General features: G+C 46.1%; 1 protein-coding gene across 2 annotated transcripts; it reads right to left on the bottom strand.

Moving 5' to 3' along the window:
• Positions 1-1,611: 1,611 nt before the first annotated feature.
• LOC119951429 (gastrula zinc finger protein XlCGF17.1-like) lies at positions 1,612-5,681 on the bottom strand. Of its 2 annotated transcripts, none has more exons than XM_038774606.1 (2): positions 5,473-5,681; positions 1,612-3,488 (listed from the first exon to the last, which is right to left on the bottom strand). In XM_038774606.1, exon 2 carries the CDS (start codon positions 3,226-3,228, stop codon positions 2,101-2,103), a length of 1,128 nt encoding a protein of 375 aa, XP_038630534.1. In that variant the 5' UTR covers positions 3,229-3,488; positions 5,473-5,681; the 3' UTR covers positions 1,612-2,100. The 2 variants fall into 2 exon arrangements, with proteins under 2 accessions (XP_038630534.1, XP_038630535.1); XM_038774607.1 differs by lacking the exon at positions 5,473-5,681 and adding an exon at positions 4,989-5,064.
• Positions 5,682-18,877: the final 13,196 nt, after the last annotated feature.

The following is an 18,877-nucleotide window of genomic DNA, read 5'->3' as shown; positions in this document are numbered from 1 at the left end:
CCGGTTGATAAAAATGGGTCCCCGGAAAAAAAGTTTGACGAACACTGCTCTACTCCCTGGGGCTGATCGAACAAACTGTGGATACACTGGAGATATTTATATTTGACTTGTTCACTATGTCGATGATCTGACCTTGTTCAAACCATAACCACAAGGATATCTGTACATTGTTCTGAGTGTGAGCACAAGACTGTGTCACTATCACACACATATACCATTTCCATCTTTCACATCTCCCCTCAAAGACCAGCTCTACACATCCCCATTTCTACACAATTGCAGCAAACATGAGCAAGGATGTGAGGATCATTAATCTGCACCCATATTTCACAACAGCAAAGGTTCCACTGGGTCAAAGGTTCAGACATCTTCCATTACAGAAAAAATACAGAGGAACGAAAGACTTTCACAGAATTTATAGTGCAGAAGGAGGCCATTCGGCCCATTGAGTCTGCACCAGACGTTACAAAGAGCAACCCACTCAAGCCCACATATCTATCCTATCCCCATAACCCAGCAACCCCCACCTAGCCTTTTTGGACACTAAGGGCAATTTAGCATGGCCAATCCACCTAACCCGCACATCTTTGGACTGTGGGAGGAAACAGGAGCTCCCGGAGGAAACGCACGCACACACGGGGCGGACGTGCAGACTCCGCACAGACAGGGACCCAGCAGGGAATTGAACCTGGGATCCTGGAGCTGTGACGCCATTGTGCTAATCACTATGCTACCATGCTGCTTCGTAGATCACAGAATTTACAATGCAGAAGGAGGCCATTAGGACAATCGAGTCTGCTCCGGCCTTAGAAAAGAGCACCCTACTTAAGCCCACACTCCACCCTATCCCTGTCACCCAGTAACCCCACATAACCTTATTTTTGGATATGAAGGGCAATTTAGCATGGCCAATCCACCTAACCTGCACACGTTTGGACTTGCATTTATATAGCACCTTTCAGCAACTCGGAACTTCCCAAAGTGCGTCACACCAAAGAAACTACTTCTGAAATGTACTTACTTTTGGTAATATGGGAAACACAGTGATCAGTGTGCACAGCAAGCTCCCACACACACAGCAATGTGATAATGACTCGATAATGTGTTAGTGACATTTACTGAGGAATAAATATTGATCAGAATAGTGGGGATAATTGGCTGGTCTTCTTTGAAATAGTGGAGACTGGAACTTTCACATCCATGTGAGCAGCTAGCTGGCACCTCAGGTAATATTGTGGTGAGCAACAGCAGCTGATAAGCACACCCTCAGTGCTGACTATCCGACAGTCCAGTGCTCCCTCAGTACTGACCCCCGACAATGAGACACTAAATCAGTACTGACCCTCTGACAATGAGACACTCACTCAGTACTGACCTTCTGACAGTGACGCATTCCCTCGGTACTGACCCTCTGACAGTGAAATGCTGCACTGATATTATGCTGGACAGTCAACCTTGCTTTTTTGTGTTAAGTAGCTGAAATGGAACTTGATTTTTCCAGGTCAGAAATGAGAGTGTTCCCCACTGATCAGTGGCCGATACAGCAGCACTTTACCACACTAACACTGTCCATCAACTACCGTGTTTCATTAAATAAATTCACTGAGTGGATTGAAATTTAAATCGGATTGAAATTTAAATCAGGTTTGAAGGCATGAGATTCAGTTCACACATCAAAGGTTAGAGAGATGCTGTGAGACACACATCAGTCCAGTAGCTGAAAGCAATAAACAGGCTGGGTTTAGTGATCTCAGATGTATTACCGATACCTTCCCTGGATTCCAAGGCTCAGAGAGACATTCTAGAAGGTGTGGGGAGCAAGAACTTGTCCATCAGTGTAACTGATGGCTTGAGAACTGAAATAATCTAGAGTTAGAAAGGAGAAAAGGTTCAGTCCTGGATGTGATTTTCAGCAGAAATGGAATCTATGTTTTCTGGTACTGAGTGACTTTGGTGGTGTCTCAGCAGGTGGTGTGCACAAGTGAATCTCTTCTCACACACAGAGCAGGTGAATGGCCTGTCCCCAGTGTGGCTTCGCTGGTGTCTCTGCAGGCTGGATAACTGAGTGAATCTCTTCCCACACACAGGGCAGATGAATGATCACTCCCCAGTGTGAGTGCGCTGGTGCCTCACCAGATCGGACGAATGGGCAAATCTCTTCCCACACTCGGAGCAGGGGAATGGCCTTTCCCCAGTGTGAGTGCGCTGGTGTCTCACCAGATCAGATGAATTGGCAAATCTCTTCCCACACTCTGAGCAGGGGAATGGCTTCTCCCCAGTGTGAATACGCTGGTGTTTCAGCAGATCATGTCTTCTTTTAAAGGTCTTCTCACATTCAGAGCATTGAAAAGGTCTCCTCTCAGAATGAACACGTTGGTGCTCAATGCGTTGGGAGGACTGACTGAATCCCTTGCCACACACACAGCAGGTGTACGGCCTCTCCCCAGTGTGGATGCGTCGGTGTTTCTGGAGGTCGGATGACTGAGTGAAACATTTCCCACACTCTGAGCAGGTGAACGCCTTCTCCCCAGTGTGAACAGACCTGTGTATGTGAAGGTGGTGTAGGCAAGTAAATCGCTTTCCACACACGAGGCAAAGGTACGGTCTTTCCCCGGTGTGAAGACGCCTGTGAATGAAAAGGTGGTATGACCGAGAGAAAGTCTTCCCACACTCGGAGCAGGTGAACGGCCTCTCTCCGGTGTGAACCCGTCGGTGTCTCAGCAGGTGAGATGATAGAATGAATCGCTTCCCACATTCGATGCAGGTAAACGGTCTCTCCCCAGTGTGAATTCGCTGGTGTTTCAGAAGGTCGGATGGACAAAGGAAACCCTTGCCACACACAGAGCAGGGAAATGGCCTCTCCCCAGTGTGAATACGCTTGTGCATCAGAAGGAGGACTGAACGAGCAAATCTCTTCCCACACTCGGTGCAGGGGAAGGGTCTCTCCCCGGTGTGAGTGTACTGGTGTCTCAACAGATCACTGCTTCTTTTAAAGGTCTTCCCACATTCTCCACATTTAAAATGTCTCTTATCTGAGTAAACCAGTTGGTGGTCAGTGTGTAGGGAGGACTGGGTGAATCTTTTCCCACGTGGGGAGCTGCTGAATGGCTTGTCCTTGGTGTGAAAACTCTGGTGCTCAGTGAGAGGCACTGACTCGCTGAACCTCTCCCTGCACACAGAGAAGGTGAACGGCCGCTCACGATGGCCAGCTCGCTGGCGTGTCAGCATGTTTGTCAGCTGAGTCAATCCCTTCAACAGGAGCAGGTGAACTGCCTCTCACCAGTTTCCAGCTGGGTGTGTCGGTGTCGGTGCTTTTCCAATCACACTGATGTTTGAAACCTTTCCCACAGAAGCAACAGACAAATATTTCTCTTTGTACATTCAAAGGACGATGATATTCAGGTCCTGGTAATACTAGTTACTCTGCAAAATTTTGATGTGATGTTTGATTTGATTTTCTTGTCTGTAAATCCTCCTCTTCTGATAGCCTGTAAAAGGAATTGAAAACAGTCCTCACTCTATTTATAGCATAGAAATTTAAGGGGCAGCACAGTGGCTCACAGTGCTGCTTCTTGGCGCCATGAAATCAGGTTTGATCCCGGCCCCAGGTAACTGTCCATGTGGAGTTTGCACATTCTCCCTGTGTCTGCGTGGGTCTCACCTCCACAACCCAAAGATGTGCAGGGCAGGTGGATTGGCCAGGCTAAATTACCCCTTAAAACATTAATAAAAGGATACAAATTCAGAACAGACAATTCTAGCTTCTAGAAATTCAGAAGGCAAGTCTCAGACTAAAGGGAACCATCCTTTAAAACAGAGATGAGGAGGAATTTCTTCAGCCAGATGGTGATAAATCTGTGGAAATATTTGCCACAGAAGGCTGTGGAGGCCAAATCACTGAGTGCCTTTAAGACAGAGATAGATAGGTTATTGATGAATAAGGGGATCAGGGATTATGGGGTGAAGCTGGAGAAGAGAAAAATATCAGCCATGATTGAATGGCAGAGCAGACTCGATGGGCCGAGTGGCCTAATTCTGCACCTATGTCTTATGATGTGGAGATGCCGGCGTTGGACTGGGGTGAGCACAGTAAGAAGTCTTACAACACCAGGTTAAAGTCCAATAGGTTTGTTTCAAACACGAGCTTTCGGAGCACTGCCTTCCCCATGTACTTTCCCATGTATCCACCCTATACCCATAACCCAACACCCCCCCCCCCCCCTTAACCTTACTTTTAAGGACACTACGGGCAATTTAGCATGGCCAATCCACCTAACCAGCACATCTTTGGACTGTGGGAGGAAACCAGAGCACCCGGAGGAAACCCACACACACACGGGGAGGACGTGCAGACTCCACACAGACAGTGACCCAGCCAGGAATCGAACCTGGGACCTGGATCTGTGAAGCATTTATGCTAACCACCATGCTACCATGCTGCCAAATTCATTACCCGCAAATGCTCACATTCCAAGCATTGTCTGGCATCTCTGACTTTGTCTACATAAATGTTTCTGGGACATACCTCTCCAATCACCTGATGAAGGAGCAGTGCTCCGAAAGCTCGTGTTTGAAACAAACCTGTTCGACCTTAACCTGGTATTGTAAGACTTCTTACTGTCCTATGTCTTATGGTCTAAATTAAACTTCTGTGGAAAATTATTTTCCCCAAATGCTGTACCTCGCTGCCACTCATAGGGTGAAAAAGGTACAACTGAAAGAATCTATTTTCACTTACATGTGACCTTTCTCCAAGGTTGCACACATCAATGTTTTGGACATTGAACAACTCTTGGAGACTCCAGACCTAATCCCGCAGGGGTTACTAACATCACTTTTGGGATTTCATAGAATCCCTGCAGTGCAGAAAGAGGCCATTCAGCCCATTGAATCTGAAAGCGCTTCTTACCTGCGCCCACCCCATCCCCATAATCCCACCCAACATTTTGGACAGAAAGGGGGAATTTTGTGCGGCCAATCCACCCTACCTGCAAGTGTGGCGCTGTGAGGCAGCTCTGATCACCACTGTGTCACCCTCCCGCTGGGAACTCCAGCCTCAAAAACAGAGAAAGACCTGAACAAAGCCACGTTATTCACTCCGATTGGTTGAAGGACCAGCCCCGCCCCTCGTTCACTTCGATTGGTTAAAGGACCAGCCCCGCCCCTCGTTCACTCCAATTGGTTGAAGGACAAGCCCCGACCCTACTTCACTCCGATTGGTTGGAAGGCCAGTTGCTCCCATACGGGTCTCCATCCAATGCCGTCTTCCTATTCGTCCGCAGCTACTGTCAATCACGCGGGCATTATGAACCAGATCATGAGCAGTGCGGTTTCGGCCTGGGATTCAGGCGACTTTGTGAAGATCTGGAGTAGGTAAGATATCGGGGGGAGAGTGGAGAGGGACGAATAGAGCTGGTGGGTCACTACAGGTTCATAAACACACCGTGTAAGCCCCAAACCTGAAATACTTACCGATATGGCGTTTGATTCGGCGACAGTTAAACGTTTTTTTTTCCGCTGATTGGTCCGGTTTGAGAGCGGGCTGTGTGGCAGGGCGCATGCGCAGTCATTGATTACGACCCGCCCCTACTTCACTCCGATTGTTTGGAGGATCAGCTGCTCCTTTTTGGTCCTCCAGGTCCGCCTCCTCCTCGAATTTACAGTACAGGAGGCCTTTCGACCCGTAGAACCAGCACAGACCCTTGGAAAGAGCACCCTACTTGTGCCCACACGTGCACCCTCTTCCCAGTAACTCCACCTGAACGTTTTGGACACTAAGGGCAATTTAACATGGCCAGTCCACCTAACTTGCTCATCTTTGGATTGTGGGAGGAAACTGGAGCACCTGGAGCAAACCCATGCAGACACGGGGAGAATATCCAGATCCTCCACAGAGTGTGACCCAAGCCTAGAATCGAATCTGGGACACTGGAGCTGTGAAGCAACAGTGCTTGCTACTGTGCCACCCAACCGTGTTCTCTTCTTCTTGGTCCTAACCTGCCATCAATCACAAGGCACGTTGCAAATTGTGAGGTAGATCATGCACAGCGCGGATTCCTTGGGAACTTAGATTTATTCTCACATGTACTGAGATACAGTGAAAAGTATTGCTCTGGATACAGTCCAAGCAGATTTACCCATACATGAAAAACATATGACATGTGATAAACACAAAATGTAAATACACAGACTTCAGGTGAAGCTACAGAGTGTAGTACTACACAATAAAGGCATTCTATGATTTCTATAAGATGTGTGGAGAGATCAGTTTGTTCCATAAGAGGGTCATTCAGGAGCCGTAACAGCGGAGAATATGTACAGGGCGGATTCAGAAAAATTCGCTCGAGGCAGAAAACCCCCAGTAAGAAGCTGTAGCTCCTATGGTTACACATCCGGGGATTTTCCCTGGGAACAGAGCCCAGTTAACAACTGCCCCATTTTTAGGGTAAGCAGGGCGCAAGCCTGACACTCCTGGTGAAGCAACAGAAAGTGGGTGGGGCTTCAAGGTTCCAGTGACCAGAAGAGAATATGATTGATTCACTGATTTTATTCACAGTCTGAACTGAAAAGCTTGAGAACTGAACCAAGACAAAATTGAGTGAGGATGAAACTGGGAGTGAAGGAATGAAATGGTGTGAGAGTGGGAAAGAGTGTGGGAAGGGGATCAAAAGCTTTGAGAAACAAGAAACATTTGTTCAATAGAAACTAGAATTGTTCTGAAATGCTCTTATAATTACAGTGATAAATTTTGTAAACTAGTTTTGCAAGATACTCAAGGGAAGGATTTACAGATGCGAAACTCAGCACAAGGTTGAGTCACGACTTTTCAAGACATGAATATCATCAACTTTTAGCGTGGAAGGAGAAATGTTCATCCATTCTGTCTGTGGGAACAATTTCAAACATCAGCGTGACTGGAAAAGCACCGAGACACACAAACACCTGAGTAAGTGTTTTAGTGACTGGACAGAGCTTTAACCAGTTACACTGCCTGATGGAATATCACACCACTGACCAAGAGTGGGACGTGTTCTGTTTGTGGAAAGGGAATTGCATGTTCCTCCAACCTGCATACTTACCAGCTTACTCACTCTGAGAAAAGATTGTTTACCTCGTGTGGGTGGAAAGGGATTCACAAGGTCTTCCAACCTGCAGGTTCACTAGATGAATGTAGGAAATTTATATATATTGTATTATGTACCTATTCGAGTAATGTTATTAAAACCAAGTTATATGTCTGCTACAGCTACAATTCAGGTTAGCAGAGGTTAGCATTGCTGCCTCACGATGCTGAGGTCCCAGGTTCGATCCCGGCTCTGGGTCACTATGCGTGTGGAGTTTACACATTCTCCCCGTGTTTGCATGGGTTTCGCCCCCACAACCCAAAGGTGTGCAGGGAAGGTAGATTGGCAACACTAAATTGCCCCTACAAAATTGGAAAAAATGAATTGGGTCCTCTAAATTTATTTTTAAAAAGGTTAACAATGAGGCAGGCTGCGATGTCACTCATGGGAAGGGCTGAGTCTGTTTTTCGTTTCATTTTCAGCCCTGCCCTGTGTCTGTTGTTTTTAATTTCATATGTAGAGTTTTCTCTGGTTTCTGAGCAAAAGTGTGTTTCTCAGACTGACTCCTGAAAGCTTCTCTCCCAAGGACTTTGTGCATAGATCTGTAAGTCACTTGAGTGTTGACTATTATTCAGTGGCATTTGACCTGTGTGTGTGAATTTGGCTTAATTGAAAGTTTAGAAGTAGATGGGAATGTAATCTCAAAGACCTTTTTTTATTATTTTAGAACTGTTTAACTGTTAATTTAAAATCAGCCTTTTTTTGGATGTTAATGGGGTAAATTATGTGTCAATAAATTTGTTTTAAGGTAAAGGTGTCAGTGGTATCACTCCTAAAGCTAAGTATCCTTACCTTACAGTTTATAATTTGAAATTTTTTTAGAGTCTCTGGGGTCTGTTCTGTGTACTGTAACACCAGCGAATTCACGCTGATGAGCTTGTTCACCTGCTGTGTGTGTGGAAAGAGATTCACACAGTCCTCCAACTTGCAAACTCAAAAACAAATCTATAAGCGTCTTGTGAAGGGTGTTGGATGCTGGTTTACTGCTGCTGTTAATCGCATCCGGTACTTACAGTAAATTTGCAGACGACACTAAAGTCGGTGGAGTTGTAGACAGTGTGGAAGGATGTTGCAGGTTACAGAGGGACATAGATAAGCTGCAGAGCTGGGCTGAGAGGTGGCAAATGGAGTTTAATGTCGAGAAGTGTGAGGTGATTCATTTTGGAAAGAATAACAGGAATGCGGAATATTTGGCTAATGGTAAAATTTTTAGCAGTGTGGATGAGCAGAGGGAGCTCGGTGTCCATGTACATAGATCCCTGAAAGTTGCCACCCAGGTTGATAGGGTTGTGAAGAAGGCCTATGGTGTGTTGGCCTTTATTGGTAGAGGGATTGAGTTCCGGAGCCATGAGGTCATGTTGCAGCTGTACAAAACTCTGGTACGGCCGCATTTGGAGTATTGCGTACAGTTCTGGTCGCCTCATTATAGGAAGGATGTGGAAGCTTTGGAACGGGTGCAGAGGAGATTTACCAGGATGTTGCCTGGTATGGAGGGAAAATCTTATGAGGAAAGGCTGATGGACTTGAGGTTGTTTTCATTAGAGAGAAGAAGGTTAAGAGGTGACTTAATAGAGGCATACAAAATGATCAGAGGGTTAGATAGGGTGGACAGTGAGAGCCTTCTCCCACGGATGGAGGTGGCTAGCACGAGGGGACATAGCCTTAAATTGAGGGGTAATAGATATAGGACAGACGTCAGAGGTAGGTTTTTTACGCAGAGTGGTGAGGCCGTGGAATGCCCTACCTGCAACAGTAGTGAACTCGCCAACATTGAGGGCATTTAAAAGTTTACTGGATAAGCATATGGATGATAATGGCATAGTGTAGGTTAGATGGCCTTTAGTTTTTGACTTCCCATGTCGGTGCAACATCGTGGGCCGAAGGGCCTGTACTGCGCTGTATCGTTCTATGTTCTATGTTCTATGTTGGTCGTTCTGGGTGAGTGTGCTTAACGCTCACTTTGGCTCTGTTTCTCGTTCTAAGCTCTGGAGTCGCCAGGTGGCGTTAAGACACCGCCACAAGCTTCAAGGTGAAGTTCAAAGCAATAAAACCGTACACCAATTAGTAAGTCCAAACAACTAGAGTTTATTATAACACAATTATAATAACTACCCATGCACACGCTAAAGGATTAAACTTACTCCTACCGCTAAACAACTAATACTTATCTCGAAGGAACTGGGAACAAGGCCTCTTGCTCTGCTCTGGTCTGCAGACTTCGGATTGCTATCAATTGCCAAGGGTGTCAGGAGTGCCTATGTCTGGTAGCGGTCATTGTCGTTAGGCACTTACTTGTTGGTGGCTGCTGCTCGACGGCTGTAGTAGAAGACAGGAGCCCGGAGACAGGAGACTGAACCATGTGTGGGACCTTTCTTTTATAGGTCCCAGGGGGTCCGCGCCCCTTTGGGCGGACTCCCTTACCTGCTTGGAATCGATTGGGTTTCTTCCCAATCGATATGTTTGAACCCCCCAATCATAGGGCAGTTCCTTGGTTGCTGGTGCGGTTCTTGGGACCTATTGTTTTGGGCTTCTCTGGCCCCACTGGGTCTGGCCTTCCATAGAATGTATCGATTTGTGCTTAACTTGTGTCCATTGTATCTGGGACTCGTCCGGTATTGCCTCATTAGTATGTTAACGGGTATTCTTTCACAGTGCTGGCTGGTCTCTGCAGCAGTCAAAACCGGTTTCTGCAGTCGTCCCAATACACAATCGCCTTGCAAGCTGCTTGCTTTCCAACATGTCCATTTTCCCTGCATTCCTTGCAATCTTCCATTTTGTGTTGGGCAGTGGCCACCCCAGGTGGCTAAACAGTCCGGGTAGATTAGGTTTGTTTCTGGTGATATCAATAACCATATAGCTGGTTGGAGTTTAATATTCTAGATCTCTTACTGATTTTCGGGGCTGCAGTGTTCTTTTCTTAAAAGCATCATTTGTGATCGTATCCCCTAATTCAAGAACTCTTGACCAGAAGTCAATTAGAATAAAATTATAGGCTTTTACTTAGATTTTAGGATCTATAATTCAGTGTCTGAAAGGTTTCATTGATTAACATCTCTAATTAGAAAGTGCGGATGAATCCCTATTGACAAGTATTACTGCCTTGCACATTTTTCGAAGTAATGACAAATGGTAAAGATGTCAAACTGGGGATAGGTCTCAGTTGCTGCACCACCTCCAGCGAAGGGATGATAAGATGATATTTATCTTTTTATCAGTTAAACTGACTCTTCATGTTTCAAGCCGAGGTGGAACATCACTAGGATGAGCAGCAAAGCTGTAAGGGAACTGCAGATCAACCAGGGATGTAAATAGCAGCATGGATTTGATATCTTACTGTCCAGTACGATCCATGGACAGCCCTGATAGCTGAGGGTCCAGCCATTGTCCAGTCCAGCCAGAGTCTGATATATTCTGTCCTATGGCTAACAGGAGGGACGGATGTGAGGAATAAAGGGTTAATACGATTACTATGAGTTATAACGTTATTTTTCCACCACAAACGTCGGCCTACACATCTGCTCCGTAGAATCCCGACAGTGCAGAAGGAGCTAATTTAGCCTATCGAGTCTGCACCGACCCTCGGAGAGAGCACCCTACCCAGGTCCATCCCTAACCCACCCTACCATTTCCCCATAATCTAACCTGTACATCCCTGACCATTGAGGGGCAATTTAACACAGCCGATCCACCTACCCTGCACAATTTAGGACCGTGGGTAGAAACCCACGCAGACACGGGAGAATGTGCACACTCCACACAGACGGTCATCAAAGGCCGGAATCTGTCCCGGATGCTGCGAGGTAGCAGTGCCAAACACTGTGCCACCCATACTATAAGACACTAAGACATAGGGGCAGAGTTAGGCCATTCGGCCCATCAAGTCTGCTCTGTTGTTCAATCATGGCTGACATTTTTCTCACCACAGTCTCCTGCTTTCTGCACAAAACCCCTGATCCCCTTACAAAAACAAAGAAAAGTACAGCCTTCGGCCCTCCAAGCCCGTGCTGACCATGCTGCCCAACTAAACTACAATCTTCCACACTTCCTGCCTCCGTATCCCTCTATTCCCATCCTAGTCATGCATTTGTCAAGATGCCCCTTAAATGTCACTATCGTCCCTGCTTCCACCACCTCCTCCGCAGCGGGTTCCAGGCACCCACTACCTTCTGTGTAAAAAAACCTGCCTCCTACATCTACTCTATACCTTGCCACTCACACCTTAAACCTATGCCCCCTAGTAATTGACCCCCCTACCCTGGGGAAAAGCCTCTGACTATCCACTCTGTCTATGCCCCTCATAATTTTGTAGGCCTCTTATCAGGCCGCCCCTCAACCTCCGTCATTCCAGTGAGAACAAACCGAGTTTATTCAACCGCTCCTCATAGCTAATGCCCTCCATACCAGGCAACATTCTGGTAAATCTCTTCTGCACCCACTATAACGCCTCCACATCCTTTTGGTAGTGTGGTGACCAGAATTGAACACTATCCTCCAAGTGTGGCCTAACTAAGGTTCTATATAGCTGCAACATGACTTGCCAATTCTTACACTCAATTCCCCGGCCAATGAAGGCAAGCATGCCTTCTTGACTACCTTCTCCACCTGTATTGCCCCTTTCAGTGACCTATGGACCTGTACACCTAGATCTCTCTGACTTTCAATACTCTTGGGGGTTCTACCACTCACTGTATATTCCCTACCTGCATTAGACCTTCCAAAATGCATTACCTCACATTTGTCCGGATTAAACTCCATCTGCCATCTCTCCCCCCAAGTCTCCAAACTATCTAAATCCTGCTGTATCCTCTGACAGTCCTCATCGCTATACGCAATTCCACCAACCTTTGTGTCGTCTGCAAACTTACTAATCAGACCAGTTACATTTTCCTCCAAATCATTTATATATACTACAAACAGTAAAGGTCCCAGCACTGATCCCTGTGAAACACCACTAGTCACAGCCCTCCGATAAGAAAAGCACCCTTCCATTGCTACTCTCTGCTTTCTATGACCTAGCCATTTCTGTATCTACCTTGCCAGTCACCCCTGATCCCGTGTGACTTCACCTTTTATACCAGTCTACCATGAGGGACCTTGTCAAAGGCCTTACTGAAGTCCATCTAGACAACATCCACCGCCCTACCTGCATCAATCATCTTTGTGACCTCTTCGAAAAACTCTATCAAGTTAGTGAGACACGACCTCCCCTTCACAAAACCATGCAGCCTCTCACTAATACGTCCATTTGCTTCCAAATAGGAGTAGATCTTGTCTCGAAGAATTCTCTCCAGTAATTTCCCTACCACTGGCATAAGGCTCACCGGCCTGTAGTTCCCTGGATTATCATTGCAGTTCCCTGGATTATCCTTACTGATCACGAACCTATCTATCTGTCTTAAAGACACTCCGTGATATGGCCTCCACAGCCTTCTGTGGCAAATATACAGATTTGCCACCCTCTGGTTGAAGAAATTCCTCCTCATCACTGTTTCAAAGGATCGTTCCTTCAGTCTGAGGCTGATTCTAGTCAGTCTGGTTCTAGTTTTTTCTACAAGTGGAAACATCCTCTCCACGTCCACTCTATCCTGTTCTCGCAGTAACCTGTAAGGTTCAATAAGATCACCGCTCATCCTTCTAAACTCCATCGAGTCCAGGCCCATAGTCCTCAAACATTCCTCATATGACTAACATTTCATTCCAGGGATCATTCTTGTGAACCTCTTCTGCATCCTTTCCAAGGCTAGCACATCCTTCCTTGGATACGGGGCCCAAAACTGCTCACAATACTCCAAGTAGGGTCTGACCAGAGCCTAGTACAGCCTCAGAAGTACATCGTTGTTCTTGCATTTGCCTTCCTAATTGCCAACTGAACTTCAACTTTAAGAGGCTCTTGAACTAGGACTCCTAAGTTCCTTTGTGCATCTGATTTGCTATGCCTTTTCCCAATTGATGATTGACCGATTTATTGTTACATGTAGCGAAGTACAGTGAAAACTATATTTCTGCGGGCAAGGGAACATGCACAGTACGTGCACAGTGGACAAAAAGAATAATCGACAGAGTACACAACAAACAGTACATTGACAAATAGTAATTGGTTACAGCGCAAAACAAGGTCCAAACAAAACAAATACATGACCAAGAACAGCATAGGGCATCGTGAATAATGTTCTCACAAGGAACAGATCAGTTGGAGGGAGAGTCTTTGAGGACTCCAGTAGCTGTGGGGAAGAAGCTGTTCCTATGTCTGGATGTGCAGGTCTTTCTTCAGACTTCTGTACCTTCTACCTGATGGAAGGGTCTGGTAGAGGGCAAAGCCTGGATGAAAAGGGTGTCTGACAATGCTGCCTGCCTTCCTGTAGACAGAATCATTGGGAGGGTCACAAGCTTGTATGATGCAGTGGGCTGAGTTCACCACATTCTGCAGGTCCTTGCGATCTTGGGCCGAACCATACCAAGCTGTGACGCAGCCCGATAGGATGCTCTCTATAGCACATCTGCAGATGTTTGTTAGAGTTGATGCAGACATGCCAAATTTCTTTAGCTTCCGTAGAAAGTAGAGACGTTGTTGGTCTTTCTTGACTGTTGCATCAACGTGAGTGGATCAGGGCAGACTGTTGGTGATGGTGACCCCCAGGAACTTAAAGCTATCGACCATCTCCACTTCGGAGTCATTGATGTAGAAACGGGAGGGGGTGGTTGTCACAGATACATATTGATACATAGAAGATAGGAGCAGGATGCCACCTTTTGGCCCTTCAAGCCTGCTCCGCCATTCATCACGATCATGGCTGATCATCCAACTCAATAGCTTAATCCTGATTTCTCCCCATAGCCTTTGATCCCATTCTCCCCAAGTTCTATATCCAGCCGCTTCTTGAATATATTCAAAGTTTTAGCATCAACTACTTCCTGTGGCAATGAATTCTGCAGGCTCACCACTCTTTGTGTGAAGAAGTGTCTCCTTATCTCTGTCCGAAATGGTTTACCCTGAATCCTCAGGCTGTGACCCCTGGTTCTGGACACACCTATCATTAACATCTTCCCTGCACCTATCCTGTCTAGTCCTGTTAGAATTTTATAAGTCTTTGTGAGATCCCCCTCATTCTTCTGAACTCCAGCAAGAACAATCCCAACCTAGTCAATTTCTCCTCATATGACAGTCCCGCCATCCCTGGAATCAGTCGGATAAACCTTTGCTGCACTCCCTCGAGAGCAAGAACATCCTTCCTCAGAGAATGAGACCAAAACTGCACACAATACTCCAAGTGTGGCCTCACCAAGGCCCTGCATAATTGCAGCAACACATCCCTGCTTCTATACTGAAAACCTCTTGCAATGAAGGCCAACATACCATTCGCCTTCTTTACCGCCTGCTGCACCTGCATGCTTACCTTCAGCGAATGGTACACAAGGACACCCAGGTCCCGCTGCACACTCCCCTCTCCCAATTTACAACCATTCAGGTAGTAATCTGCCTTCCTGTTTTTGCTTCCAAAATAAATAACCTCACACTTATCCAAATTATACTTCATCTGCCATTGGTTTGCCCAGTCGCCCAACCTGTCCAGATCTTGCTGTAGGATCCCTGTATCCTCGTCACAGTTCACCCACCTAATTTGGTACCATCCGCAAACTTTGAGATGTTACATTTTGTTCCCTCATCCAAATCAGTAGTATATATTGTGAATCGCTGGGGTCCCAGCACAGATCCCTGTGGTACCCCACTAGTTACTGCCTGCCAATTTGAAAAGGACCCATTAATCCCTACTCTTTGTTTACTCTCTGCCAACCAGTTTTCTATCCGCCTCTATATATTTCCCCCAAACACATGCGCATTAATTTTGCACAATAATCTCTTATGCGGGACTTTGTGAAATGCCTTTTAAAAGTCCAAATATACCACATCGATTGGCTGCCCCTTGTCGACTATTGGTTACACTTTCAAAGAATTCCAACAGATTTGTCAAGCATGATTTTCCCTTTATAAATCCATGCTGACTCTGACTGATCCTGCCACTGCTTTCTAAATATTCTGCTGTAATGTCCTTGATAATGGATTCAAGCATTTTTCCCACTACCGATGCTCGGCTTACTGGTCTATAATTCCCTGCTTTCTCTCTACCTCCCGTTTTGAATATCGGAGTGACGTGAGCTACCCTCCAATCTGCAGGGACTGTTCCAGAGTCTATAGAATCCCGGACGATGACCACCAATGCATCCGCTATTTCCAGAGCCACCTCCTTAAGCACTCTGGGGTGCAGATTCTCAGGCTCTGGGGATTATTCCGCCTTCAATCCCATCAGTTTTCCCAGAACAATTTCTCCACTCATGTTGATCTCCCTCAGTTCTTCCCTCTCACTGAACCTCTCATTCTCCAACATTTCTGGGATCTGATTTATGTCCTCATTTGTGAAGACAGAACCAAAGTATGTATTCAATTGCTCAGCCATTTCTTTATCCCTTATCCCTTTAGGGCAGCAGGGTAGCATGGTGGTTAGCATAAATGCTTCACAGCTCCAGGGTCCTAGGTTCGATTCCCGGCTGGGTCACTGTCTGTGTGGAGTCTGCACGTCCTCCCCCTGTGTGCGTGGGTTTCCTCCGGGTGCTCCGGTTTCCTCCCACAGTCCAAAGATGTGCGGGTTAGGTGGATTGGCCATGCTAAATTGCCCGTAGTGTCCTAATAAAAAAGTACGGTTGGTTGGGTTGGGGGGGGGCGGGGGGTTGTTGTTGGGTTACGGGTATAGGGTGGATATGTGGGTTTGAGTAGGGTGATCATGGCTCGGCACAACATTGAGGGCCGAAGGGCCTGTTCTGTGCTGTACTGTTCTATGTTCTGTGCATTTCCGTTTCTGTCTATAGGGGGCCTACATTTCTCTTTACCAATCTGTTTCTCTTCACATATCTGTAGAAACTCTTAGTATCAGTCTTTTATGTTCCCTGTAAGCTTCCTCTCGTACTGCACGTTCCCCTTCGTCCTTCTTTGCTGAATTCTAAACTGCTCCCAATCCTCAGACCTATTATTTTTCTTGGCCAATCTGTATGCTTTTCCTTGTATCAGATACTATTTCTAATTTCCTTTGTAATTGGCCCTCTTACATCCTTTGCTTTTGTACCAGACAGGAATGAGCAGTTGCTGTAGTTCCTCCATGCGTTCCTTCAATGTTTGCCATTGTCTATCCACTGTCATCCCTTTAAGTAACTCGCTCCACTCTATAAGGCCAACTCATGCCTCATATCCTCATAGTTCCCTTTATTAAGATTTAGCACCCTGGTCTCCGAATCAACTATTTCACTCTCCAGCTTGATAGGAAATTCTATCATGTTATGGTCGTTCATCCCCAAGGGGTCTCGTACAGCCAGATTGGCAATGATTCCCTTCTTGTTACACAGTACCCAGTCTAAGATAGCCTGCTCTCTAGTTGGTTCCTCCGCATATTGGTCAAGAAAACCATCCCGTATACACCCCAGGAATTCCTCTTCGATGGCATTGCGGCTAATTTGATTTGCCCAATCTATGTGAAGATTAAAATCACCCATGATCACCGATATTCCCTTGTTACATGCATCTCTAATTTCTTGTTTAATGCCATTCCCAAACTCACCACTGCAGTTTGGGGGTCTATATATGACACCCACTAATGTTTTTTGTCCCTTGGTATTTCTCAACTCTACCCATACAGATTCCACATTGTCAGAGCTAATATCCTTTCTCACTATTGTGTTAATTTCCTCTTTAACCAGCAGTGCCATGCCACCACCTTTTCTTTTATGCCTGTCCTTCCTAAATACTGAAAACCCTTGGACATTCAGTTCCCATCCCTGTTCACCCTGCAGCCATGTCTCCGTAATCCCAATTATATCATACCCATTTATATCTATCTACGCGATTAGTTCATCCACTTTATTGCAAATGCTCCGTGCGTTAAGGCACAGAGCCTTTAAGTTTGTCTTTTTCACAATGTTTGTCTTGCTCCCAATATTTTTCTCTACTGCCTGGTTTGAATTTTGTCCTTGGTTTCTCCACCTATCACTTTTCCTATTCACTTTTCTACCTTTTGCTTTTGTCTTTGCTCCCTCATTCTCTAACTCCTTGCATAGGTTCCCATACCCCTGGCATATTAGTTTAAACCCTCCCCAACCGCTCTATGCTACGCTTCCTGAAGTCAACATGGTAGCATGGTGGATGGTAGCATGGTGGTTAGCATCAATGCTTCACAGCACCAGGGTCCCAGGTTCGATTCCCGGCTGGGGCACTGTCTGTGTGGAGTCTGCACGTCCTCCCCGTGTGTGCGTGGGTTTCCTCCGGGTGCTCCGGTTTCCTCCCACAGTCCAAAGATGTGCGGGTTAGGTGGATTGGCCAGACTAAATTGCCCTTAGTGTCCTAAAAAATAATGTTAATGGGGGTTGTTGGGTTACTGGTATAGGGTGGATCCGTGGGCTTGGGTAGGGTGATCATTGCTCGGCACAACATTGAGGGCCGAAGGGCCTGTTCTGTGCTGTACTGTTCTAACCCTAATTCTAATTCAATGATCAGCCTAATAATAATAATCTTTATTGTCACAAGTTGGCTTACATTCACACTGCAGTGAAGTTACTGTGAAAAGCCCCTAGTCACCATATTCCAGTGACTGTTTGTGTACACTGAGGAAGAATTCAGAATATCTAATTTACCTGACAGCACGTTTTTCGGGACTTGTGGGAGGAAACTGGAGCACCCGGAGGAAACCCACGCAAACACATGGAGAACGTGCAGACTCACACAGACAGTGTCCCAAGCCGGGAATCGAACCTGGCACCCTGGAGCTGTGCAGCAACAGTGGTACCGAGCTGCCTATGCCTCCATTCTTTCTAACAAAGTGCAGGGGCAGCACAGTAGCACTGTGGCTTCACAGCGCCAGGAAGCTGAAGCTGCGTGTGTATCAATGTCATAATAACTGTTCTTTGAGATGTTTGGCTTCACTGAAACATACCCCTGCAGGCTTGTAATAAAAGTTCCTACGTCCAGCGCACTCCTAACTGACTGGTTTGTCTCACAACAAAAAGTTGTGGTCGAAGGCAGACCACTAGTCACTGGCTCAATCCTGAAAAGACCTTCTTTTTATCCCCACTCTTTGCCTTCTGCCAGTCAGCCAATGCTCTATCCATGGTAATATCTCAACTAAGATCACCACCAATGCCTCCACAATCTTCTCAGCTATCTCCTTTAGGACCTTGGGGTGTGGTCCATCTGGTCTAGGTAATTTATCCACCTTCAGGCCTTAGTTTCCCCAGAACCTTCTCCATAGTGATGGCTACTACACTCACCTCCGCCCCCTGATTCTCCATGAGTTCTGGTATCCTACTGGTGTCTTCCACCATGAAGTCTGATGCAAAGTAACTATTCAGTTTTTCTGCCATGTTTGTTTCCTATTCCTTCTTCTCCAGCCTTATTTCCAGTGGACCAATGTCTAGTCTTGTCTCTCTCTTACCTTTTATATATTGAAAAAAAACTCTTGCTATCTTTTTATATTACTAGCTAGCTTACACTCCTATTTCATCTTCTCCCCCTTTATTGTTTTTTAGTTGTCCTCTGCTCACTTTTAACGGCTTCCCAATCCTCTGGCTTCCCACAATCCTCGCCGTGTATGCTTTTTCTTTTATGCTGTACTTGACTTCCCTCGTTCGCCATGGATGCTTTGTCCTCCCCTTTGCATGTTTCCTCCTCCTTGGAAATTTCTGTTATTTAATTGTAATACTATTACATCTTATTT

This window comes from Scyliorhinus canicula, chromosome 17 (assembly GCF_902713615.1).
Source record: "Scyliorhinus canicula chromosome 17, sScyCan1.1, whole genome shotgun sequence".
NCBI lineage: Eukaryota > Metazoa > Chordata > Chondrichthyes > Carcharhiniformes > Scyliorhinidae > Scyliorhinus > Scyliorhinus canicula.
This window is presented reverse-complemented; position numbering and strand designations above follow the sequence as displayed.